The sequence below is a fragment of the Aspergillus mulundensis genome (assembly GCF_003369625.1).
Source record: "Aspergillus mulundensis strain DSM 5745 chromosome Unknown scaffold_4, whole genome shotgun sequence".
NCBI lineage: Eukaryota > Fungi > Ascomycota > Eurotiomycetes > Eurotiales > Aspergillaceae > Aspergillus > Aspergillus mulundensis.
Genome location: NW_020797892.1, coordinates 1,146,398 through 1,171,493, shown reverse-complemented (window position 1 = coordinate 1,171,493; position 25,096 = coordinate 1,146,398). Strand labels below are relative to the sequence as shown.

At 52.8% G+C, this 25,096-nt stretch overlaps 9 protein-coding genes across 9 annotated transcripts in view; 5 read left to right on the top strand and 4 right to left on the bottom strand.

Annotated features, from left to right (window-relative positions):
- The window catches only part of DSM5745_04899 (putative GPI anchored cell wall protein), a gene marked incomplete at both ends in the record, with an annotated part of 3,621 nt that extends 1,132 nt beyond the window's left edge, over positions 1-2,489 (bottom strand). The window contains 2 exons of the mRNA XM_026746915.1: positions 8-2,191; positions 2,252-2,489. Of these exons, the coding sequence (XP_026604395.1) occupies positions 8-2,191; positions 2,252-2,489 (2,422 nt within the window). The remainder of the gene's footprint in view (positions 1-7; positions 2,192-2,251) is intronic.
- A 2,083-nt stretch (positions 2,490-4,572) lies between these two features.
- DSM5745_04898 (prefoldin-like protein) lies at positions 4,573-6,384 on the bottom strand (the record flags this gene model as incomplete). The annotated part of the gene is made up of 1 exon (XM_026746914.1): positions 4,573-6,384. The coding sequence occupies one exon, from the start codon at positions 6,382-6,384 to the stop codon at positions 4,573-4,575; it is 1,812 nt and encodes a 603-aa protein (XP_026604394.1).
- A 292-nt stretch (positions 6,385-6,676) lies between these two features.
- Positions 6,677-7,901, top strand: DSM5745_04897 (TFIIH/NER complex subunit TFB3; the record flags this gene model as incomplete). The annotated part of the gene is made up of 3 exons (XM_026746913.1): positions 6,677-6,722; positions 6,780-7,020; positions 7,070-7,901. The coding sequence occupies 3 exons, from the start codon at positions 6,677-6,679 to the stop codon at positions 7,899-7,901; spliced, it is 1,119 nt and encodes a 372-aa protein (XP_026604393.1).
- A 210-nt stretch (positions 7,902-8,111) lies between these two features.
- Positions 8,112-8,987, bottom strand: DSM5745_04896 (uncharacterized protein; the record flags this gene model as incomplete). The annotated part of the gene is made up of 1 exon (XM_026746912.1): positions 8,112-8,987. The coding sequence occupies one exon, from the start codon at positions 8,985-8,987 to the stop codon at positions 8,112-8,114; it is 876 nt and encodes a 291-aa protein (XP_026604392.1).
- A 317-nt stretch (positions 8,988-9,304) lies between these two features.
- DSM5745_04895 (putative GTPase NOG2) lies at positions 9,305-11,398 on the top strand (the record flags this gene model as incomplete). Its single annotated transcript, XM_026746911.1, has 3 exons — positions 9,305-9,402; positions 9,451-10,198; positions 10,562-11,398. The coding sequence occupies 3 exons, from the start codon at positions 9,305-9,307 to the stop codon at positions 11,396-11,398; spliced, it is 1,683 nt and encodes a 560-aa protein (XP_026604391.1).
- A 649-nt stretch (positions 11,399-12,047) lies between these two features.
- Positions 12,048-14,166, top strand: DSM5745_04894 (protein kinase IKS1; the record flags this gene model as incomplete). Its single annotated transcript, XM_026746910.1, has 2 exons — positions 12,048-12,097; positions 12,156-14,166. The coding sequence occupies 2 exons, from the start codon at positions 12,048-12,050 to the stop codon at positions 14,164-14,166; spliced, it is 2,061 nt and encodes a 686-aa protein (XP_026604390.1).
- Positions 14,167-14,254: 88 nt separating this feature from the next.
- On the bottom strand, positions 14,255-15,579 carry DSM5745_04893 (uncharacterized protein; the record flags this gene model as incomplete). Its single annotated transcript, XM_026746909.1, has 3 exons — positions 14,255-14,893; positions 14,946-15,160; positions 15,213-15,579. The coding sequence occupies 3 exons, from the start codon at positions 15,577-15,579 to the stop codon at positions 14,255-14,257; spliced, it is 1,221 nt and encodes a 406-aa protein (XP_026604389.1).
- A 4,062-nt stretch (positions 15,580-19,641) lies between these two features.
- DSM5745_04892 (polysaccharide biosynthesis domain-containing protein) lies at positions 19,642-20,346 on the top strand (the record flags this gene model as incomplete). Its single annotated transcript, XM_026746908.1, has 5 exons — positions 19,642-19,686; positions 19,744-19,768; positions 19,835-20,119; positions 20,188-20,224; positions 20,280-20,346. The coding sequence occupies 5 exons, from the start codon at positions 19,642-19,644 to the stop codon at positions 20,344-20,346; spliced, it is 459 nt and encodes a 152-aa protein (XP_026604388.1).
- A 596-nt stretch (positions 20,347-20,942) lies between these two features.
- On the top strand, positions 20,943-25,086 carry DSM5745_04891 (ABC transporter ATP-binding protein; the record flags this gene model as incomplete). Its single annotated transcript, XM_026746907.1, has 4 exons — positions 20,943-21,367; positions 21,412-22,075; positions 22,121-24,104; positions 24,170-25,086. The coding sequence occupies 4 exons, from the start codon at positions 20,943-20,945 to the stop codon at positions 25,084-25,086; spliced, it is 3,990 nt and encodes a 1,329-aa protein (XP_026604387.1).
- Between the last annotated feature and the right edge of the window lie 10 nt (positions 25,087-25,096).

Here is a 25,096-nt window from a genome sequence, read left to right as displayed (position 1 = left end):
GCGGGACCAGTAGGTTGACCTCCTCCACCACCGCCAGCGGGACCAGTAGGTTGACCTCCTCCACCACCGCCAGCGGGACCAGTAGGTTGACCTCCGCCGCCGCCGCCGCCAGCAGGACCAGTAGGAATCATACCTCCACCACCAGGACCCGTGGGAACTCCAGTAGCAGGAGGTTGACCAGGCTCGGTTCCTCCAGGGACACCCGGCGTGTTTGACTCTCCACCGGGGACACCAGGAGTTTCAGTGCTGCAATCAACAATGACGGTTGTGTAAATCGTTGCTGTGGAAGGGCAATCAGCACATTCGCCAGGCACTCCACCAGGACCTTGAGAACCGGGGACACTCGGCGAGGGCGAGATAACCGGGACAGTCATGGTGCTCTGACCACCGCCTCCTCCAGCGCCGCCTCCTGGGGCACTAGGTGAGGGTGAAGCTCCTTGGCCAGGACCTTCGCCGCCTGGAACACTCGGTGATGGTGAGACAACTGGCACAGTAACAGTGCTTGTGCCACCTCCTCCACCTCCGCCGGCGCCGCCTCCTGGAGAACTGGGCGAGGGTGAAGCGCCTTGGCCGGGACCTTCGCCGTCTGGTGCGCTTGGCGATGGTGAGACAATTGGGACTGTGACGGTGCTGGTGCTGGGACCCTGGCCTCCTCCAGCGCCACCTCCAGGCGCACTAGACGAGGGAGAGACAACTGGGACAGTGGCAGTGCTCTGGCCAGGACCTTGAGATCCACCACCTCCTCCTGCACCACCTCCGGGAACGCTAGGTGAGGGCGAGACAACGGGAACAGTCGTGGTGCTTTGGCCAGGTCCTTGGCCTCCTCCGGCGCCGCCTCCAGGAGTACTAGGCGAGGGCGAGACAACGGGGACAGTCGCGGTGCTTTGGCCAGGTTGAGATCCACCACCACCAGCAGGAGCACTAGGCGAAGGAGAAGGCGAGATAACTGGAACAGTCATAGTGCTCTGACCAGGACCTTGAGATCCACCACCACCTCCTGCACCACCTCCAGGAGCGCTTGGCGTGGGAGTAGCGCTCTGGCCAGGTCCTTGGCCTCCTCCAGCTCCACCACCTCCGGGAGCACTGGGCGACGGTGTCGCGCCTTGACTGGGGCCTTGGCCTCCTCCAGCACCGCCTCCTCCGGGAGCACTAGACGACGGTGTTGCACCTTGACTGGGGCTTTGACCTCCTCCAGCACCGCCTCCTCCGGGCGAGCTAGGAGTAGAACCAGGCCCTTGACCTCCGCCGGCACCACCTCCAGGTGAGCTAGGAGTGGAACTAGGTCCTTGACCTCCGCCGGCACCACCTCCAGGTGAACTAGGAGTAGAACTAGGTCCTTGACCTCCGCCGGCACCACCGCCGGGAGAGCTAGGAGTAGCACCGGGTCCTTGGCCTCCGCCGGCACCACCGCCAGGAGAGCTAGGAGTAGCACCGGGTCCTTGGCCTCCGCCGGCACCACCTCCAGGCGAGCTAGGAGTAGAACCAGGTCCTTGCCCTCCGCCGGCACCACCGCCGGGAGAGCTAGGAGTGGCACCGGGTCCTTGACCTCCGCCAGCACCGCCGCCAGGGGAACTAGGTGTTGCGCCAGGGCCTTGACCTCCGCCGGCACCACCCCCTCCGGGAGAACTAGGAGTGGCACCGGGTCCTTGACCTCCGCCAGCACCACCGCCAGGAGAGCTAGGAGTAGCACCAGGGCCTTGACCTCCGCCAGCACCACCACCAGGAGAACTAGGTGTTTCGCCAGGTCCTTGACCTCCGCCAGCACCACCGCCACCTCCAGGAGAGCTGGGAGTAGCACCAGGACCTTGGCCTCCTCCTGCACCACCACCACCACCACCACCGGGCGAACTAGGCGTAGCACCAGGTCCTTGACCTCCTCCAGTACCACCACCACCGGGAGCGCTGGGCGTGGCACTTTGTCCTGGGCCTTGACCTCCTCCGGTTCCTCCACCCGTGCCTCCACCCGCGCCTGGCCCTGTTCCTGAGCAGGAATCGGCCATTAGTTGAACACTAACGCAGCCTGTGACGTCCGCGCTGTTCGGCGATGTGTAGATGTTTAACTCCCCGTTTTCACCTGTTGCACAGGCAACGAAATTGGTTTGCCCATTGTAACCTAGCATGCCGCTTGAGCCGACGGAGAACCCTGGTGTGGGAGTACCGCCCAAGTCACATTGGAACTGTGTTGTGGGAGCTATAATAAACAGTTAGCAAGTTTTTCCACAGCGTTGATGATCTGAGGTCAATGCCATACGAGTCAATATGCAGCCACGTCCATTTCCATCAGTGAGAGAGCCGTCTGAGTCGATACAGTACTGGCCCTCGGGCAAGCTTGAAGAGTCGCCGCCGACACGGTTTTGTCCATCACCAAGCTGGCCGACAGGGCCCGATGCACCACCAGATGCTGTGAGGTGGAAGCAGCAGCTGGTATCGCGAGGAACAAGTGCATGAGCGCTTGCCGCAAAGGCTGCGAAAGCAGCAAAGTTCCTCATGTTGGCCATGGCCAAGTGAAACCGGCAAAGCGAGTGTAAGGGAAGAGTCAAGTTGATTCTTGCCTACACTCGAGATGATTGAATATGCTCTGGAAGGAGGAAGCTAATTTATAACTTCGGGGGGGTGCTCCGGGTCGTTTAGCTCAGCATATGCGGTCATAGCATCTATGAAGCGTTGAACCCTGGGAGAATAATCCCAGGTTGACCCAATAAGACCTCCTCAGGGAAAGCGTAAACAGGCTGTAACCAGGCCGAGAAACCCGGGCCTGGAACTTCCAAGTGCTAGACGTCACTGATACTTGTGGAGCTCGATTTATTGTCAATTGAGTCCCGGGACATATCTCCCTGCCACTAGGCCACCAGCGAGGCCAATACAGGTAATAGGGCAACAGTGAGGTGGGCCATCCGTGGATGCTGGGTCGAGTATAACTCTGCCTTGGCCAGCGCTTCTCGGATTCATGGTTCAGATGAGCTTCTGCGAGAGTGCGAACAAATTGCAGTTTGATCCACGAGCTCAGGTGGCACTGATGGGCTTAACGAGCCCACAGCCGGGGTCGAGGCTGCTGACGCCACTGCGAAATCCAAAGGCTCTACCGGTTTAACCTTGTCCTCGCTGTCCGGGAGAAACCACCCCGGATATGCTGTTGTTGCAGTGGGAAGTTACCGTATAGGTGACACCTTCGTAGCCCGCGTTCGCAAGATGGGTCTCTAGCCTGCCAATGGTGAGTGCATCATACTCCTCCAGGCACGGCTGCGTTTGCGAAGTCCTCCGCAGGGTGGAGCGTGGAGCAAGATACAGAGTAAGTCATTAATAAAGCATATCAGATCTGATAGCCCATTCGCTCGATCGAGGCGAGACGAGGCAGTGAGCGTGCCCTTGCTGGGTCAACATCATCAGACATGAGGAGATGGAGATGACAGTGGAGAGGTCAACAGGGACGGGCGATGATGGGCTGCTCGGTGTGGGAAAACTGGCTCGCCCGGTATGCCCGGTGGGCCGCCCCAGTGAATCGCGCCAACGGCTTTGCTTATTTCTATTTCAATCAAACATCTCATTCAAATCCTGGTCCTGGCCAGCGTCAGACTGGGTACGTACACCTCTTTCTTCAGGCAACTGCTCATGTTGATCCTATCCACGTCATTTTTATCAACAAGCGAGGTGGAGGCCAGAACGATGGTTTTGACGAGATCCATCTATAGCTGCCTGGTTCGATGCGCACAATAACCATTGACCGAAGTTGAGACTTTGGGGTTAATCAAGGATATTGTTATGTTCACGAATACGAAGAGTGATGATGTCTCGATGCTGATAAATATCGCAGGTGATTGTATACTTCCCCAGTCTCTTCTCCGCGGGGAGCAAACGCACGCCCCGCTCAAGGCTTCGGTCCATTTCTATTCTTGTTTTCAAAGGATAACCAACTCATGATCCTTTGGTAAGAAGGAAGGGATTGCCATTTGACGACAGTATATACATCGCTTCCAGGCGGAGCACTCCGACACTATAAATCTAGGCACCAACCAACAAGGAGCTCATATACGGAGTATGACCTTTGGGATGCTCGAACTGCCTAGTCTTAACAGCAATGCGGATGCATTCCACGTACTACGCTCCGAGAATCGATCGAGTTAGGCCGGGCCGCCAGGGTCCTGTTCTATTTCGAGTACAGGTACAGCGCCACAAGTTACAACCCTGTTGTGCGGCCCAGATTCTCCGGTTTACCGATACACTCACCAGGCAATGATTGACGAGTGCAATATGGCCCACCGGCATTGCGTGACGCCTTGAATTGATGTAGAGGGTGAAACGTAACCGCAGATCCATCGATTCCAGACCGTAAGTACTCGACCGAGCCCAATACAGTCGGGAAATGAAAGCAGTCAGAGAGCCCTTGTCGTTAATCTTGGAATTCTCGACGATGGATATACCAACAGGAGATGGTATGCCCATTGCGATTATTGTAGAATCCCTAGTGCTTATCTTCAATATCAAATATGAATCCAATGTCTGGAGTATGCAAGCATGTCTATATGTTGAGGGAAATACTGCCGGGTATCTGTGTCTATAATTGTTATATTCGGGTTATACCATCCGAGAAGCCCGGAATTTGCTGATTCGCTTTGGCGGTTCCTCAACTGGAACAAACTCTTGTTCATCATCATCTTCCAGGGAGCCACCGTTTTGTTTGGCCATTCTGTTTCTCATCCGGTGAAATTCAGTGGCGATTTCTTTCCGATGAAGTTCTTCGTCTAACTCGTCTGGCTCTGGAGCTGTGGCGGTTCCCTCCGCAATGTCACGCTCGACAAGGGTATCTGCAAGGATTTTGCCCTTGGGTCCGGTGGGAGTCACAGGACCCGGTGGCTTTTCGGTGATGTCGGAGATAGGCTGGGAGAAGGGTTTCGGTTCTGCGGGCTTGGCGGGAAATAAAGGCATTGCCGGGGTTGGTCCAAGTGAAGAAGTTTTGCGTTGACCAAGGGTTGGAGGTGCAACAGAGTTCACATCGGCAATGGTTTCTCCAGTACCGCGAGCTGTCTTGAAACGAGAGGTTTTCTTTGGGGCCGGTGCAGTGGCAGTACCAGAGGGTTTTTCCGGCTTTGTACGTTCAATGATAGAGTCCGATAAGACGGGGACATCAGGCTCGCGAGGAACGACCTTCTTGCTTTCAGGCGCTGGAGGTTTGGGGGCTGGGGCGATGTCAAGCTCTTCGGCGAAAGCAACCTTTTTCTTTGACTTTGCTTTGGGGGCCGGTTCGTCATTTGATTCCACGGTCCTCTCTATCTTAACCTTGGCCGGTTGCTCAAGATCCTCTTTCACGTGTATGGGGAGCGATGCGGAATCTTTGCCCACATTCCACATGCCCCGGGCGTTCAATTTCGCCTCCAACTCGCGCATCTGCCGATGATAGTCTTCGTCCAGAACGGGCCCAATAGTGCGTCCATACTCATCTTCCTCATCTTCGTCTTCGTCGTCATATGGATATGAATCGTAGTCTTCAAGAGAGACCTCACTTGCATCATCATCCAATTCAAGCTCGGCGACTACCGCACCAACTTCATCCAGACCATACCGCAGCATTTCACGACGGAGCTGGGCATCCTCTGGCGACTCGTCAACATCCACAACCGGAACCTCTCTCTCAGATTCTTCCGGGGTTTCGGCCGCATCAGTCACTGATGCAGTCACAGGCAGAGAGACCCCGTTCCTTGCGGATGGGACATGCTCCGATCCAGCCTCCGGTAAATCATCATGCTTATTTCCCGTTTCTTGAGGATTTATAGCAGAATCATTCTCCAGTGTAGGCTCCGACGGTTGCGACTCGGTAGATGCGGAGGTATCCGGCTTAGGGAGGTCTGGTATGTCCTGAACACCAGCCTTCTTCAGGATCTCTAACAGGCTCGAAGCCTGGTCCCCCGGGTTTGTAGTTGTACTCGAAATAATTTCCCCGTCTTCGTCAAGTTCCTCAATAATCTCCCTCATCGGGAAATCCTCTGCTGGGTTCCGCGGTTGCTGTTCAGCCGAATCTAAGGCTTCCATTTGAGACTCGGCCGCGCGCAATCTCTTTTCCATCGAATCAACATTGTCCTTCACATAGTCGATTCGTCGCGAAATAAGGGCGGCCACTTGTTCTCTATTCCGCTGGAGGCCTTGTTTCTCGCCGATGATCACTCGAAATTCGTCCTCGGTGACGAACGTCCCGCAGAAATCGCGGCTAACTCGTAAAAAGTCGCTAGTTGTGGCATCGTCGTCTAGGTCGCTTATGCCTTCTTTCAGGCCCTCGTACTCCGCTTCCCATGTCCTCCAGTGGTAAAGAGATTGTTGCAGTTGTAAGATGTTGCCCTCAAGCTCGCGGCGCCGGCGTTCAAGTCCTTCGATATTGCTGTCCGGAACACCCATTTTGCACAGAATCAAAAATAGTTTAGAGATCCGGGAACCAAAAAGTGGGATTCGCGACTGACTTCGTAAGTGAAAAGTGAGGACTTGAGCGAGGGGATAACTTTTGAAAGGCGGGCGGCAAAAAGTACCTAAAGAAATTCCGCCGCGCGGAACAGTTCAGCCTCGGTCTGATTGGTTCGTGGACCGTTGATGACCGACAGATGCTCGCTGAGGTTGCCTTCAACTTCGTCACTTTATCACTGCTTGACAGGCATCATTTCTGCCTGCCGTGCTGAGCAGCGATACCACAGTCATGCCTCCTTCTCGTGAAGCTCTGGTAAATCGCGGGGATGAAGATGGTAGGGTCCGACCATGCATTACAATTCCCATGTCCAAGCTAACCACGGCGTCTCTAGAGGTCTGCCCCGTCTGCAAATCCTCGCGGTACCTGAACCCAGATATGCGATTCCTAATCAACCCAGAATGCTACCACAAGATGTGCGAGTCCTGCGTGGACCGGATATTCTCCGGCGGCCCCGCGAACTGCCCGGTGGCCGGGTGCCACAAGACGCTGAGGAAGAATCGATTTCGCAAACAGACTTTTGAGGATATACATGTCGAGAGGGAGGTCGATATACGGCGGAGAGTCATGACGGTGTGAGTCGTCTTCTCTGGCTTCCGCTAAGTCGGTGCTAACCATGCAAAGCCTCAACCGCCGAGAAGAAGAGTTCGATTCCAAGCTGGACTGGGATAACTTCCTAGAGCAGAGAGAGGAAATCATTTTCAACCTCGTCAACAGAATCGATGTCGCGAAAACCGAAGCAGACCTTCAGAGCTACGCATCGGAGAATATGCGGTCTATCCGTGCCAACCAAGCACTCGAGGCGAAGGAGGTCTCCTCGTTCCAAGAACGTCAGAACCACGAACAAGAACTGGCACGTCTGCGACGGCAGGCAGCCAAGGAAGAGTACGAAAACGAACGGAAAGAACTATTGGCCGGCCGAGAAAATTATCTCAACAACCTTGCGCAGGGGCGAGCAGGAGATGCCGCTGCAATCGCGCAAAAAGTCATGCTCAAGAAATCCTCAGCCCGGCGCAGCGAGGAAGAGCGAATCAGGCAGAAACAAGCTGCTCTACGCGGCACAGATGCTCAGAAGCCTGCTTATCCTGGCGCCGTCACTGCCGAAGAGGGCGGTTCTGGTTTGATCAAGGGTCTCAAGAAGATCAAGACCCCGGAGCCCGAGAAGCCTTACGACCCATTTGGCGGTATGGTTCCAAACAAAAGAGACTATTACACATTGCGGGACCACTATCCGTCCTCGTATCTTGATCCTATCCGGCAGGACACTCGGATGCTTGCAGGTGGGTACGACCTGCAAGAATATTACTCACGAACCATGCTCGAGGCCTTTGCGGGATTGGGATGCTTCATTGACGAGGAGGTTCCAAAACGACAGGCAAGCTCCTTTAACGTCATGAAACCAGTCGCCACACAGGGTGCTGCTCTCGCTGCGGGCTCGGGCTCGGGTAGCATATGAGTACTTCTCTGAAAGAAGGATAATTGCCTCTGGGGGGGCATTCTTATTATTGCATAGCGACGGCGCTTGTGTCTTTTGAATATATCTTCTCGCGGATGACTCCTGGGTTCAGTTCATGAAGCATTGGTATACATGGTGTAAAATAGGTGCAATCAAAATACAAATATCGAGTTAAATGCAAATAACAGTATTATACAAGTGTTCAACACTTCAGATCTTTCCGCCAGTGATTTCCTCACCCAACTTCTTGATCCTGCCTTGGACAACATCCCATCGCTCCGACTCTCGCGCCGCCTCGCCATGAGACTCACCAAGGCGGGATGCCATAGTCTTGGGAAATCCCCTGTTCCAAATGTTCTCGCCATTCTTGCTTTTATCACTACGCCAAGCTTCGTTCTCTCCTTCAGGGAAGATCTTCTCGATTTCGGCCGCCAACTGGGTTTCCGTGGTGATAAATTCGCGAGCATTCATGTAAAGCGTGTGCAGCGATTCACGGCGCTCACTTGCCTTTAGTTGCGCTTTCCGCTCAGTCCGGCGCTGCGATGCTTTGAGACGTCTATCTCTACCTCCGCCCGGCAGCACAGGAGTGCGCTTCGGTAGCATAGCCTTTGGAATTGTAGGCCGGGTGAGAAGTTCATCCTCTCGGTCAGGCTGTCGGAGGACGTGGTCTCGTAGCTTTTGCCTCGCCCGACTCCGCTCTTCCATTGTCTTATCCGTTCGTTGCTGCCGGTTGTGTAGTTCCAGCAGACCCTCCTCGAAGTTCTGCCTCCTCATGTCGGCCATACTGCGCTTCCAGCTTCGGTACTCGGCATGGGGCTCATTTGGATCGATATTTTCTTGCTTGGTAGGGAGAGGTGCGGCGGCGGCGATGTATTGCGGGTTAGGTTTGTCCACTCGTCGCTTGGGAAAGAGCTCTCGGGGCACTGGCAGTGTACCTTTGACACGAGGCTTTGGGGGAAGATCCGGTTGAATTGTTCGAGGGACTTCAATGAAGTTGGGCGATTCTGGTCCAACGCGGAGAGCGGAGGATGAAGAGAAACCGCGGAGCTGCACGGTGGCAGTGCGGCATTGACGGAAGAGGGACATTGTGGCGGGATGCCTAGGTGTGAGGCTAAAGGCCTTGGAATAAAAAGAGGCGGGATGTAAGTATGGGTGACAACTATGAGCTCACAACCCCGGCGGTTTGAGCTGGTGAGCAGCGCGGTTGTCTGGCTTAAGGCCGGAAAAAGATCGAAGCGATTTTCTCGCCCTTGGTCCGTGCGCTGCTCCGCTTGGCGCCGTCAAAAAATAATTTCTCCCCAGCAACTTTTCTCTTTCTTCTCTCTGCGTTTCGCCAACCTTTTTTTTTCTTCACCCTTATTATTTCTCCTGATTTCCCAGGTTGTCGGAGGAATACATAAAGAATGGGTACAGGGAAGAAGGAAGCCACCCGCCGGACCCGGCAGGGTAAGGATAACGATGGCATGGCCAATGTCAGGGTCAAGGGTGAAAATTTCTACAGGTAAGCTTCATCTGATGGAGTCCTCGGTGCGGCGGCTGATTTGAGAAGAGATGCGAAGAAGGTGAAGCATCTGAATATGCTCAAGGATGGCAAGCCTCGACGTGACGCCGCTGGAAACATCACCGTTGCTGCTTCGTACCAGTCTCGTGAGGCCCCGGTCGCTAGAATAGAACCCAACCGGAAATGGTTCGGTAATACTCGAGTTATCTCGCAAGAGGCTTTGTCCTCGTTCCGTGAAGCCGTCGCCGAGCGTGCTTCCGATCCGTATCAGGTTCTCCTGAAAACAAACAAGCTGCCAATGAGTTTGATCAAGGAGAACCAGACGGTCAATGGACTTAAGCAGCATGAGGCCAAGATGGCGATTGAAACATCGCCGTTCAGCGACACATTCGGGCCCAAAGCCCAAAGAAAGCGAGTCAAACTCGGTGTCTCGTCTCTCGAAGACTTGGCTGGTGAGACTGTTAAGATGCACGATAGCTACGTTGAGAAGTCGAACCAGGCTACCTTTGAGGACGGCACTGCTGCTGTTGCGGGCGACGACGTGGCTGCCGACCTCGGAATTGGCACGATGCCGATTTCTCGTGAGGCTGTCTTCCTCAAGGGTCAATCCAAGAGAATCTGGAACGAGCTGTACAAGGTCATTGATTCCTCTGACGTTGTCATTCACGTTATCGATGCTCGCGATCCCGAGGGCACACGCTGCAGAGGTATTGAAAAATACATCCGCGAAGAGGCACCTCACAAGCACTTGATCTTTGTCCTCAACAAGTGTGATCTTGTGCCTACTGGCGTTGCGGTAAGTTTTATCTGCTTCATGCTGTTTTCATTCTTTCGATCTTTCCATTGGCTCCGGCCATGCCATCGCTAAGTCAAGTCTACTTCTGTGACTCCGTGTCACGCTTTCTCAATGGAAGTATTGTCTGTTACAGCTTTGGCATATCAACGCTGGTCCGCGCCGAATTTCATTCTGAAGCTAGGCTGATTGGCTTTCGTCTTGAAAGCTGATCGTTAAGGACCGAGCAGTGTTCTGTTCGTGAGTTGAGTACTGCTTCGCCATCGGCGTCTTCATAGCAGCACTCTTAGTAACATTTCACACATCATTACCTGTTTCGTTTTTTCTGTTTTTCTACCATGATGGTGTGCTGACTTTGTACACCAGGCCGCTTGGGTTCGCCACCTGTCCAAGGACTACCCTACTCTAGCTTTCCACGCTTCGATCAACAACTCATTCGGTAAAGGATCTCTTATTCAGCTTCTGAGACAATTCTCGTCTCTCCACTCCGACCGAAAGCAAATTTCGGTCGGCTTCATCGGCTATCCTAACACAGGAAAGTCGTCAATCATCAACACTCTCCGGAAGAAGAAGGTGTGCACAGTCGCTCCTATTCCTGGAGAGACCAAGGTCTGGCAATACATCACCTTGATGAAGCGGATCTACCTCATCGACTGCCCTGGTGTTGTCCCGCCAAGTCAGACAGATACCCCTGAGGATATCCTTCTCAGAGGTGTGGTCCGTGTTGAAAACGTCGACAACCCCGAGCAGTATATTCCGGCCATTCTCAGGAAGGTGCAGCCCAAGCACCTTGAGCGCACTTATGGCATCAAGGAAACGAGCGATGCCATTGAGTTCCTCAGCATCCTCGCCAGAAAGGGTGGCAGGCTTCTTCGTGGAGGCGAGCCGGATCTCGATGGTGTTGCCAAGATGGTCATCAACGATTTTCTTCGAGGCAAGATTCCTTGGTTTACCCCTCCTCCTCACACACCTGGTGAGGAGAGCGAGAAGATCGAAGGCCGTGAAGGCAGACTTGGCGAGATGGGGCGGAAGCGCAAGATTGAGGAGACCTCTCAGGATGCGGGAGAAGACAAGGAAGGCCAGGATAAGTCCGCTTCCGCCTCTGAGGAAGAGTTCAAGGGGTTCGATGACGAGGATGATGACAGCGACGACGACTCGATCGCCAACCTCGAAGTCAGCGACGATGAAAGCGGGGAGGAGTGAGCTCCTTCTAGCCCCCTATCATATCAAACCCTCACAACTTCGGCAAGCTTGCACAAGTCATATCTGACCTGCTTGTTTGACACCAGCGTCGCAGGACGCCCTGCACGCTTAGCTGTCGATTCCTGCTTGGCCGGTCGGCTGGTCTATTTGACAGCTGTACAGAAACAGCCTGAGAACACAGCGCGGAAATCGTGGCACGGTTCATATTGACCGAGCCCACTTGGAATAACAATAGACAGTACCCACAGCGTCGTGTCGGCCTCTGGGCTGCCTCCATCGTACATGCTCCAAGGATGCTTCCTCCGGGAGGACCCATCATCGAGCTTGGTGTCGACGACATCACTTATCTAGATACCCCTTACAAATATCATGACAAGATCTTAGTCTATATTTTTTCCAACTGATCGGTAAAGTAAGCGAGTATTTCGTAGCAAGCAAACAGGGGATAAAGGAGCGACGGGATTGGCTCACGTGTCTCGCGTGGGGCAGCAGTCATGATCATCGCATCCACAGGTCCATCCACCGTCTTATGGGCAACTGCCTCACCTTGGAGGACAGACCACCGCCTTTCTTCTTTAAACACCTACTCTCTTCTCCTGGTTATGGCCTTTCACTTCTCTCCTCGGGAGACATGCCGCTCTGATCTATGATGGCGGACGGCGCCATTGTTCCTTATTCCTCTTCCCACGATGTTGTTCTGTAAGCCTCCCCTTTGCGACCGCCGTCAAATTCTCGGTCCTCATTGATATCATTCCAGGCGCCATGACGGCTCCGTTGTGGTCTACGATCCGGTTTCGAAGCAGCTAGTTCTTCGAAATGCCACCGATGACGAGCGAGACGATCACGATCCGCAATGCCCGTATTGTCGCAGGCCGTTGCGCGACGAGTCTGCGGGTCCAGACAACCACCATGCCGGATCGCAGCAGGAATTCGTCAATCCCGAATACTTTCGCATGCTCCATAATAGCCTCCCTCCTCCCTCGTTAGATCCGACCACGTCGCAGTCGCAAACTCGACGTTTTGTGCAACCTGTCCTCGCCGATCGTGCTTCGAGCGAATCCGGTCAGTCTAGGGTCCATGCCGGACACGGAATCTCGTCGGCGGCGTTTACTCCGGACTATTTCAAAAGGTTCTTTGTGGAAGAAACTGTGCTAGGTAAGGGCGGGAAGGGTGTGGTGCTGCTGGTAAAGCATGTCTTGGACGGCGTGTCCCTTGGGCACTACGCCTGTAAGCGCGTGCCCGTCGGCGACGACCACGAATGGCTCGAAAAGGTCCTTATCGAAGTCCAGACGCTCCAGCATCTTTCTCATCAGAATCTCGTCTCATACCGCCATGTATGGCTAGAGAACGCCAAGATCACTACGTTCGGACCAAGCGTCCCATGCGCGTTCATCCTCCAGCAGTACTGCAATGCGGGGGATCTACACAATTACATTTGCGGCTCTATGCAAACCTCTACAAGCCCCCAGGAATTGAAAGAGCGTATTCGACGGAGGTCGAAGGGCGGTCCCGAAGTGCCTATTGACTTGAGAGAACCTCGCAAACTGCATTTCGATGAGATATACTCGTTCTTCAAGGACATTACTTCGGGCCTTCGATATCTCCATGCTAGCGGATATATCCATCGCGATCTCAAGCCCAATAACTGTCTGCTGCACAAGACTAACGATGGCATACGCGTCTTGGTTAGCGATTTCGGCGAAGTTCAGTCGCAGGATGCTATCCGGATGTCTACTGGCGCGACAGGAACTGTGTCGTACTGTGCCCCAGAGGTGCTGCGACGGGAATATCCCGATGGTCCTTTCGCCAATTTCACTTTCAAGAGTGACATTTTCAGCCTTGGAATGATTTTGTACTTTTTGTGCTTCGGGCAACTCCCATACCAGAATGCCGATCTCATCCACGAAGAAAGGGAGGACCTTGAGAAGCTTCGCGAGGAGATCATGGACTGGTCTGGATTTGACCAAGGACGCATTCGTCCTGATTTGCCCGAGCAACTCTACACTTTCCTCTGGCGTTTGCTGTCAGTTGATCCTGATCTGCGGCCGTCTGCGGACGAGGTTCTCAGCGGCCTCGGCGCTAACGAGAACCTGCGCACGAAACGGAGCGGCAGTAATGCTTCTACCCCTGATGTGCACACCAGCTCCAGAATTCGTCCTCTCGACGACACAGTCGATCCGTTCGATCAGGCAGTGTCTCCGAAAAAGTCTTTCTCGCGGGGCCCTGCCCTCCGCCGCAATTCTGTATATGATCCCAACGGTTCCGTCGGAGACTTGACCCCCGTTTTCGAAGACGTGGATAGTACAGAAAGACGAAGCTCGCTCAGTCCGGATCGTGATCTGATTGTCCGGCCGCGGTTCTCCAGTGCACAGTCTGTCTCACCAGTGTCGCCACCCAGAAATGAGACCCGACAAGTCGGGCCGACTACTGTCGAGCCTCCTATCCGACTGCTACCTCCCCCGCCGGGCAGGAATTCCCTCTCGCGGCGCCTTTCTAGGTGGTATCCACCGTTATTTGCAGTGCAGTTGGCTCTGTTTCTTGCCAAGATTGCCATGGTACTGCAGCCTTGTTCTCCCTTGGCTGTTAATCCGTGGGTGTTGTACTTTTTGATTGTGGCTGCGGCCATCAACCTGCGGACTACAGATGTACGGATGCAGGTAGCATCCCTACTGCTGCATGTATCAGTGGTTGCTCTGAGTATGAGATTGGAGATCTTGTGTGTATGGCCATCGACCACACCCGAGATGATGTATAGGAATGAGTTATGATGTACATGAGGTCTGTCTATTTTTAACAAGCGTTGTCCAATTTGACACAAACATTTGAGCATTCGCTTTCTTGTGGACTGTAATGTGATCATATCCAGCGTTTTCCGTGCCAACGAGCTTTCCGGCCGAGGCCGCATTTCAGAGTCTGCTTCGTGGGCAAGGCGGAATTGAGGGGCTCAAAGTGATTCGATCGCGAATCAACTTTATCCATTGGATCAGATAATTGCTCTTCGCCGACATTGTAAGTCGGTGATGCTCGCGCTGGTGCAAAGGTATCTAGAATTAACATTATAATCGTCTCCAATAACCGGACCAACCATGCACTACACTCGGATTTTGGCCACGACGCTATCTCGAAGAAGATGGCGGTACTACTTGGATTGTTCAAGTAGTATTGATAGAAGGCACCGCTTGCTTTGCCTTGCTGCCGAGCCTTCCGCATATGATAGAGATGTTCGTGTAGGCGCCGCCGGAGACTCCAAGTGGTGGAGCCGATATAGAGCCCACCAGTGCCTCCGACCCTGCGCACATAGCAGCCATACACGCCGCACTTATCTTCTGTCCTATCAATGGGCGGTAGGCTCATCAGTTTCTGTTCCGTGATGTCGTCATCTCCGAGGACACTTTGCGTAGATTCCGGAATCACTGCACTGAGGAAAGCAACAACGTCCACTTCTGATGCCTTTCTCATCGGGTGGTAGGTGGAGCGTCCCACCCATGATATGTTCTTCGTTATATCATCCCAGTGTAGCGAATCGGCATGGTGGAATAAATATTACATTCGCAGTCTGAACCGCTTCGTCCAATCCCGAAGTATATTTAGTAGGTCGAGGTGATTCGTTTATTTCTGGCAGCGGCGCTTGTATGGTGATGTTGTCGTCTTCATGAGGTTCCTCCTCTACCGAGTCATTCCAATCTGGTACAATATCCGAATGTTGATGGGTGCAAACGCCTTCCTGTTCAGGTTCGTCCTTGGCTGGATGGTCTACTTTGACTGCGGCAAGGTCAGCATCAAATCTCAAAGCCGGGGATGGTGTCTGTCGTACCTTGTTTGTTTTTCACTGGGCTTGCCGGTGTATTCTCTCGTTTTGTAGGTATCAGCGCCGTTCTGTGACGGTCTGTAGCATGAAATGAAGATAGTAGCTGCTGGTAGTCGTCCCTGGCTTCCGTTTGTTGAATCGGTTCCTCAACTTCCACCACCGGTATCTGTAAGGTAGTGTCCTCGTCTTGATGCGGTTCAACCTCCGGCGTATCGTCGTCTCCAGGCTCCAAATCCGGGCAGCCGGGGTCTACCGGTGGGCCAATGTCATCATCTTCTCGTAACACCACCTCCTCCTTTATGGTCTGGTCTTCCGTATATTCGTCGTCAGACTGTCCGTCTTGGTTAGCAGCCTCGGCATCGCGTAAGGACATTTAATCGTACGTCGGGTGATATCAGATGGTTTTTGTGTGTGGAACAACGGATCGGGCCGTGGACGTAACACAAGAGGTATCTGAGTCGTTCAACAGCGGTCAAATTATGCAAGTAACCTGAAACAGGTTCAAGAGAAGAGGACGTGGATGGAACAGGAGCTCCAGTCTCGCTGTTGGTGTAGGTTGGGGAATCGGTGAGTGTTTCCTTGCAGCAAAGGCTCATTGGCCTCGATGCGCAGTTGATGAAGGACGGTTTGGGAAAGGACGCAATGGCGCCCCGAGCGAGTGTGGGACAGGGTCCAGGTGTGGGAGTCAGCCACGAGAAGGCCCCGGGACTGGACTGGATCGCTCCTTCCCATCTTGTCCACCGGACGGTCTCTCCAGTCACAGGCAGCCTGAAGTCCCTCTGCATACACCTGGCCAGAACCGGCATATGGTCACCATAGCATTAGGCTATTGTAGAATAAAAGCCAAAGGATCTAGTCAACCAATTTCCCCACGCCAGGCCAGCCGTATTGAGCTTGGATGGGACTAAAAGCATCAGGGTATTGGCGGCGGCTCCACCAGAGCAACAGCTGCTCGAGAGTCGGGCGATGGCGCATTGCTCTGGTTTCCAGCAGCCATGATTGAAATAGAGGGCTTTCCACGTGTTTTGCATAACAAGGTATAAAGAGCTTTGTGACCATGGCCAAGTGCAGTGTCTAAGCAATACTGTTCTGGGTCCGATATACAATAAGCTTGAATACCTGCTGCTAGCAAGCTTTGCACTACACCAAATCCTACCGCAAAATCAATCATATCCTTGCTTTCGCACACTCCTCAACATCTCTCTGCGTTATTTCAGCTGGTAATCATACCTTTCCCCGGCCTTTGGGTCCCATAGAGCCCAGGATAGGTCTGCACAGGCTTTCCTCCTGGAGCACATCGGCCTCCCGCTGGACTTCAAATCGTGGGCCACGGAACCTTCGATGGGGACCAGGAGACGTGGTCAGGAGGCAGAAATTGTTCTGACGGGATACGCGCCACTATCCTGTTTGCCGTCGCAATGGGTCTGGTCCAATACTCGGCCCGGGAGTGAGCAACGCTTGCGAGGAGGTTATATTAGCGACGTTCCTGGCCAGGGCCCGGTCGTCTGGACGGTGCAAGGTGCAGGGCTGACCTCCTGGTGTGCTCAATACCTGCGAGGAGTATCCGGGCAGGGCGAGAGAGATACCCAGAATCGCCTGCGAGTGGAGGTCAGGATGGGAGCCTAGGCTTCAGACTCTAATATGGCTCTGTCATGCCTTTATCAGGTTGAGCTGGGTCGTGACCCCTCGGTGTGGACTGCGGAGTCCCATGCAGATAAAGAATAGATACCTGCGTCTGGGCCTCGGATGGTTGCGTACGGGCGTTTCTATGGGGCTGCGCCTGCGGATATTGGGGATGTTGTCCTTGCTTCGTCGTGATAAGACTGCTGAGCTGGCTTGTAATATTTATTTTCCCCCTTTATTTTGGCTGGTCGCTTGTCTAGACTTCACAGTTATATCTTTATCTGCTTGTTTTTTATCTGATATTATAGTAATATTTCTGTGCTCTTGGCTTTGCAGTGATTGCATTCATATCGCAAGCTAGGGCACTTGTGGCCAAGACTGTACCAACTTCGAATTAAGCATACGCATATGGTATTTGGTCAGTAACATTATGGTGTGGTGGTCTTTACGTGCTTAATATAATCGTTAATTGGCAGCTTCATTCTTGCTGCCTATTGCGCTGTTGACGCTGCCCCGTGTTACTTCTCTGACGTGACTCCAAATATATACAAGAGGGCCGCTCTCCGACCATGGTCAACTTATCGAGCACTTTCCACCAACACCCCCAGTCACCAGAACATTGATATAGACAGGATACCCTGATCTATACGGACCCATTAGTTTGGATTTATACAGCGGCCATGGCCGTTGGAGAGACCCTAAAATCTCACCACCATGCCTAGTCTCGACAAGTCCGCGCCTTTCTAAACGCAACCCCCCACAAATTTGATAGAAAAAAAAGGCTATCTAAAAGTATTACAAGACCTGATCAGTCAGCTAGTTACACATAAGTATCGTAAGTACAATCCTGACACTTCAACCGTTTTCATGGCCGAAAAGGTAGGGTTTGCTTCTTTTTTGGAGATAAGATTTTTAGAATATAAACCGTAACAAACAAACATTTATAACATCACCAGAGCGCCGGTAGTATAGTGGTTCAGTATTCCTCCTTCCCAATAAGGAAGGTGGGTCCAAAAGACTCACTTTCTGATATCGGATCAGGTGGAGACCCGGGTTCGAACCCCGGCCGGCGCACTTCCTTTTTTATTTTTTTGGACACCCACCCTGCTTAGTCACCTACATGGCCGGGTGTAGTCCCACAGCATGCCATACGTTGATGGATGGTTCCTGGCCCATAACCATCATGCATGGGTAGTACAGATAATGACTGTTGGAAACTTGGAATTGGGACACGATATGTTTCTGTAGGGATACAAGCTTCCATGAAAATGTGGGTGCTGGCCATGGTCGGATTGCTGAAATAATGAACTAGTTGCTCACCACAATTGAGAGCGTGCCTGCGTCAAAACGGAAGTATCGTGGCTGTATGTCCATGGGGAATCCTGAGCAGTGGACCATGGACTTCGTCTCTCTCTGACATGTATACCTAGTACTTTGGACCACGGCCATGGCTTTTTTTTGTGGAATAAGTGAGGCCAGAGGGTAAGGCTGGAGGAAGCTCGGAAGCGGGATCATCAGGTAGGTATTACGGTATTGCGGAGAAAGGAGAAACCCCCCTTCGAGTTATCACCATCTCGCCCAGCGAGATCTTCTCAATGTCAATCCATTTTTTGGCGTCATTCTGAATCTGATCTAGGAATATGGGCCTCGTGCTGGCTGTCGCTCAGCGTATTTGTCGTTTATTTTATCAGTACCAAAAGCGAGCTGTACCTTGAAGCGGCTACGTTTCATTGCGAGAGATGTTATCACTACCGCAGAAAACATGACGGAAGAGACCACCCAGCAATTTCTGAGATGCTGCACAGAGTCACAGACACGGAGGAAATTGACCAAGACTTTAACAACTTCTGGAAGAGGTCGGATAACATGTCCAATGATTCGCTGACCTTTCGCGCGCTTCGGATCAACAGCCGCCTGGTACCCATAATTGACGAGGTCTGTGGAAAAGCAGCAGCGACCACATCTCCAAGGAGATTACCCCAACTCTTAAAAGGTGTCAGGATAGTTTACATGGTATGGAGAAGAGGCCGCCTCTTCATTCGAAAATCCTGGAAATGATCCCTCTCCGCATCGAGCTGGTGCGACAGCTCTTCGAGCCTGGAGAACTTAGGAAATTCCTTATTGGTGATGGTTATTCCCGTTTCCTTTGCATAGTCATCACACGCCACACTCCAAAGGGACAAAAGGTCACGTCTGGAGGCTCAATTGCACTGCGAGACATTGCGAAAGCCACAAAACAAGTTAGCAGTATCACACAGAACACAGCTAGGGGAAGAAGTTATGGACAACCTTACAACAGAGTGTTGGGTGACAGGTCACTTCTGACATTGTTGCACAGGCTGAAACTTCCCAAGGCCCAACCCCTCCTTATTCATTCAGCCATGCCTACTTAAGGCCAGCATTGTGTCCATACGAGCGTGGCTCCATTCAGGGTTCCTGATGGAGCAGTAGGTAAGTATGAGAATGCATTAGAAGAGTGGGCTATAAGTGTGGTTATCTGGACACTGTCCCAGGGACATAATTCGACATTGTCCCCGGTAAACGAAGTCATAAGAGTACAGGATGGACGATGGAGATGTACGGGGCCCTTCCGCCTAGGTACCGTATTAGGTAGGTACGGCAGCGCCAAGACCGCTCCAATGACGTCTGTGGGGTTGGCGGAGCACAAATTCTCGGCAAAAAAATCGACCACCGCGGGGCTATCCAGGCGTTTGAGTCGTTGCATACTATCTATCGCTGTTCTCAAGTACATACCCCGCTTATATAACTGTACCCTAGAGAATTCGAGTGGTCCGATCATTAAACCGCCAAAATGTCGAAGCCCTTTGATCCCGAGCAGGCGCAGAACCTGGATGATGTAGGCCCTTATCGCAATTGCCCGCCCTTCGGACAAAGCTGACAATGAAACCTTCAGATGGAGAAGCAGTTCGCCGTCAAGGGTTCGTGACCTTCCCCTCACCTCACCTCCGCTTATTTCCGGCGTCACATCGCTCACCAATTCGCAGCCGTGGAACACCTGATGACATACTGGTCCATCCTCGAAAAGGTTCCGGGATCCCAGCTGCGCCTGACGAAAATCGACGACGAGATCTACGAGCACTTCAAGGAGGAATTCCCCGACTTCGACCCCGCCGCAACGATCAACGAAGATGAGATGAAGAGCAAGGAGGGCAAGGAGAAGTGGCGTAACTGGATCAACCAGTATGAGAAGAAGGTTCACGACTTCAACTTCGGAACAATGCTGCGGGCAAACCCGAAGACCGAGTACGAGCAGGACAACACAATTTTTGGTAAGTTCACGTGGCTGGGGAGGTACTTGGCGTGGTAGGGGTGGTTTGACTGACGAAATGGGTTACAGCGATGCGGATGCAGTTCTACGCTATTGAGATCGCAAGGTACGTAGTTCATGTTGTACAGCGGAGTAGTGGCCCTTGCTAATTGGTCTTATAGGAACCGCGCTGGTCTTAACGACTGGGTTTATGAGCAGGCACAGGCACAGGCGAAGTCCAGTTCATAATCGCGTCCATTTCCCCTCCAGACTCCGGCTGTTAGAATCTAGAACCTATTCCATTCCAACCCACTTATCACGAATCATTACGAATTGTTCTGTACCGTAAGTAGGCGGACGGCGAATTCCGGCCGTGCCGCATAGCGGCGAGATTGGTTAGCTATTTTTGATGGGGCGCCGCTGGTGCTACTGTACACCTGCCATGCCATATGGTGTTCTATGATTATTAATGGGGTCCTTTCTAAAGATGGAAGTATGTTTGTGAGATTTCTTTGTCGGCAGGATAGTAGTGGTGGTGGGCTAGCCAACCGCGGCCGGAAAGAACAATACTAATGCGCTGCCCATTGACTCTTTGCATACAACTACCTCAATGCGGCCGGTCTGGGGCCGCGGGGAGATGAAACACAGGACGAAAGCGATCAAACACGAGGGCTTCCTCTTTCTTCCTAGGATTAAGGAATCGAAAAACATGGCGACACGTTCCTACAGGGGTTCTGTGTTCTACTCTCTTTCTCATCTATATCTGACTAGTGTCGACCGCTCCCGTCTGCAGATGCCTACTACCGAAGTCAATGAAGTGACAACTCCGCTCATCGCCAGCCATAATGGCTACTGCTTTGAGGAACTACTTACGGAACCTGTTCAGTACGCCACTGGCCAATTTCACGACTAGGAAACACGTCCTGGCTCTCGCGGTAGCCACTATCACCTGCTTCTTTGCTAGCTTCACTATTCCTTTCTTCTCCATCATCCTCGGACAAGTCTTCGATGAGTACACGAACTTTGGGAGGGGTGAAATCACCAGTCAAGACCTGGTTCGGAGGGTTGTGAGACTGTGTATCGAGTTCCTGACCCTGGGTGTGTACGCTTGGTTCTTCAATGGAATCTACTTTGTTCTCTTTGTGGCGTTCGGGGAACTTCAGGCGGCAAATGCTCGGAACAGGCTGTTCGAAGGGCTGCTGAAGAAGGACCAGCGGTTCTTCGAAGAGCAAGAGGAAGGAGCTCGCACCTTTCTAGGTTGCATTCAGATGTACGTCTTTTCAATCCGTTTGTTTTCTGTCTAACGTCTCGCAGCCAGATACAGGAACTCCAAACCGCGACATCGGCATCTCTAGCGCTTGTCTCGCAATACACCTTCCGCATCCTCGCCTGCCTCGGTCTGGCATTTTACACTTCCTGGAATCTAACTTTGGTTATCATTGCTGGAATCCCAATCGCTATGATGATAGTTCCGTATCTCTCATCCAAGATTAATGCTCGCATCGAAAGTCAACAAAATGAACTCAAGGCAGCGTCAAAAGTTGTTAATAGTTCGGTCGTTTCTATCGATGCCGTGAAGTGTCTGAATGCACAAGGACTTGAGCAAGAGAAGTTTGGCCGCCGCGTGGACAAGGCTGCATCGCATTACATCAAAATAGCCAATCTCAACGCCATCCAGATCACTGCCATGCGATTTATGATGTTCGCCATGTTCGTGCAGGGTTTCTGGTATGGAAGCTATCTTGTGACATCGGGGAAGCTTGGGGCAGGTGACGTCGTGAGAACTTTCTGGACCTGTTCTGCCGCCGCTCAGGCTATTGAGTCTATGATGCCACACCTTCTGATTCTGGAGAAAGGCAAAGTTGCCGCCTCTGCTTTGAAAAAGTCATTATCTAGTGGGTCGGAGGAGTCGTCTTCGGAGGAGATGCGAGGACGCTTGCATCCGAAGCATTGCAATGGCAATATCACGGTGAAAGATGTAAGTCACCAAGTGTGCTATCTCATACGCTGCTAATCTTCGCAGTTGTCATTCTCGTACTCCTCGCAACCAGATCGACTGGTTTTGAACGCCGCGAGTTTCACCTTCCCAGCTGGGACAACCACTTTTGTCATTGGCAAGAGCGGCTCTGGGAAGAGTACACTTGGGCAATTGCTTACTAAATTCTACCTACCAACTTCGGGCGAAATATTGATTAACGGGCATCCTATACGAAATATTGCGGTCAGCTGGATTCGAAACAACATTGCATACGTCGAACAACAAAGTGTGCTTTTCAACGAGTCAATATTCAGAAACATTGCCTTCGGAAGGCATGATCGCGATGATATTCGGAAAGAGGATGTGGTGGAAGCCACAAACTTAGCGATGCTAGCGAGCACCCTCCAGAAGCTTCCCAAAGGTATTGACACCGTCGTCGGAGAAGGAGGGAATGCTCTCAGCGGGGGGCAGAAACAAAGAGTCGCAATCGCCCGAGCTCGGCTGCGGGACTCTCCTGTGCTTATACTGGATGAGCCCACTAGTGCTTTGGATGGTGTCAATCGTGTCCAGATCATGAGCGCCATTCGCAAATGGCGAGAGGGCAAGACAACGATAATCATTACTCATGACATGTCTCACATCAAAGACAGTGACTTTGTTTACGTTATGGAACAAGGTTCCGTCGTGCAAGCTGGGTACAAAGGTGAGCTCAAAGGAGAGTCGACCCTGAGTGACTTCTTTCGAGATGATGAAGATCAAGGAGACGACACCGGGATGTCAGACTCGACTATATCGTCTAAGGAAAGCTCAAGCTTCAAGCTACCACTACCATCCAAGTCGTACGTCAGAAAAGACGCACGAGGGGATTCTTCCAATTTAAACCGTCACAGTGTTGAGGGCGATGCTTCTTCCAGAATAGGCTCCAGAGCTACCCACGCTGATATCGAGTTGGAAGACCTCGGCTCAAAGAACAAAACTACCGGTCTAGAGGGCTCATCAAAAACTGCTAACCTCCGCCGGCGCTTCAAGCGTCGACTACGAAAATTCCAGTCTGGGGATACCCCGGCCGTCAAAAACCCTTTACGAAGAGCATTGCGCTCAGTCTTACCTAGTCTAGGTAACAAGCAGCGGTTGTTACTATTCGTCGCGTTCCTTTGCATCATAGCGCACGCCAGTGCAACTCCAATCTTCTCGTATCTCCTCTCCAGACTCTACCAAACCTGGTGGAACGGACAGGATGACGCCACAAGGTGGGCGCTGGCCGTCCTCGGCGTGGCGATCGGCGACGCATTCACAAACTACCTTATGTTCTACCTTTCCGACGTTTGCGCCCAGGGCTGGGTCGACTCTCTCCGGAAGCAAGCACTCCGCCGAGTCCTAGACCAGCCTCGCGTGTGGTTCGAAGGTGAACGCAATACGGCCGTGGAGATTACTACGTGCTTGCACGAAAGCGGGGAGGAAGTTCGAGACATCGTCGCCCGATTCAGTATGTTCGTTCTCATTGCTTCCACTGTCACGGCCATGTCCATCATATGGAGTTTAGTGCTTTGCTGGAAATTGACGCTCGTTGCGCTGTCCTGTGGGCCAGTTATCTATGCCATCACGATGGGGTTCGAGAGAACAAGCGGGATATGGGATCGAAGATGTACTGCTGCTAGGGCATTGACGTCCGAGGTCTTCCTCGAGACATTTGCAGAATTACGCACTGTACGGACCTTGACGCTAGAGCCGTACTTCCATCTCAAGCATCTGAAAGCTGCGGCGTTCTGCTTGAGGCTAGGGCTTCGAAAAGCAGTCTATACCGGCGCTCTCTTTGGCCTAGTTGAATCCACGACTGTTTTCGTTGCTGGTAAGATGTCCTACCCAGTCCAACCATTACCAGACAGCAGAAAGCTAACCCGAGCAGCATTGATCTTTTACTATGGCGTAACCCTAGTCCAGGTCAACGAGTTCACAGTCGACCAGGTCACCTCCACCAACTCAGTCCTCCTCTTCAGCATCGGCTATGCCGCCACTGTCCTGACATGGAGTATGCCTTCCATCTAAAAATAAGACCTTTCAATACAGTCTCAAGCATGAACTGACAGCATGTAGTCCCTCAAATAAGCACCGCCCGCGAATTCTCCCGCCGCCTCTTCCGCCTCATCGACCTTCCCACAACCTCCCACGAACTTGCCGGCACATTCGCACCCACAGAAGCCGCCCCTATTACCCTAACAAACCTAACATTCCGCTACCCCAGCCGCGACACCTATGTCCTCCGCAACCTCACCTTCACCATCCGACCCGGATCCTGTACCGCGATCGTTGGCCGCTCCGGGTCCGGAAAGTCCACGCTCGCGTCCCTCCTTCTCTCGCTTTACGAAACACCGGCCCCAAACCCCCTCCATCCAAACCCGTCTATCACCCTCGCTGGAACCGATATCCGCACCCTGCACACCCCGACTCTCCGCTCACTCATCTCCCTCGTCCCGCAGCAACCTTCGATTTTCCCGGGCACGATTATGGAGAATATCAGCTACGGCATAGATCCGCACTCCCCACTCAGTACGCTCTTCAGCGTCCGCGCCGCGGCCGTGTCTGCGGGGATAGACGATTTCATCTCTTCGCTGCCAAAAGGGTATCAAACCGTTATTGGGGATGGAGGGGTCGGTCTCTCGGGTGGCCAGGCACAGCGCATTGTAATCGCGCGGGCGCTCGTGCGCAAACCGCAAGTCCTCGTACTGGATGAAGCGACCTCGGCCCTTGACCGGACCAGTGCGGTGATCATCAAGCAGACGATCAAGAGGCTTGTTGCTGAACAGTCCGGGCTAACGGTTGTTATTATCACGCATTCGCCGGAGATGATGGAGGTTGCGGATGATGTGGTTGTGCTTGAGGATGGGAAGGTAGTTGAGGAGGGGACATATCGTGCGCTGGCTAAGAGGAGGAATGGGAAGTTGGGAGAATTGATAGAGCATCCGGAGGAAGATGATTCTGGGAATTACGTATGCAGCCCCTTGGCGGCTTAGAGGAGAAATA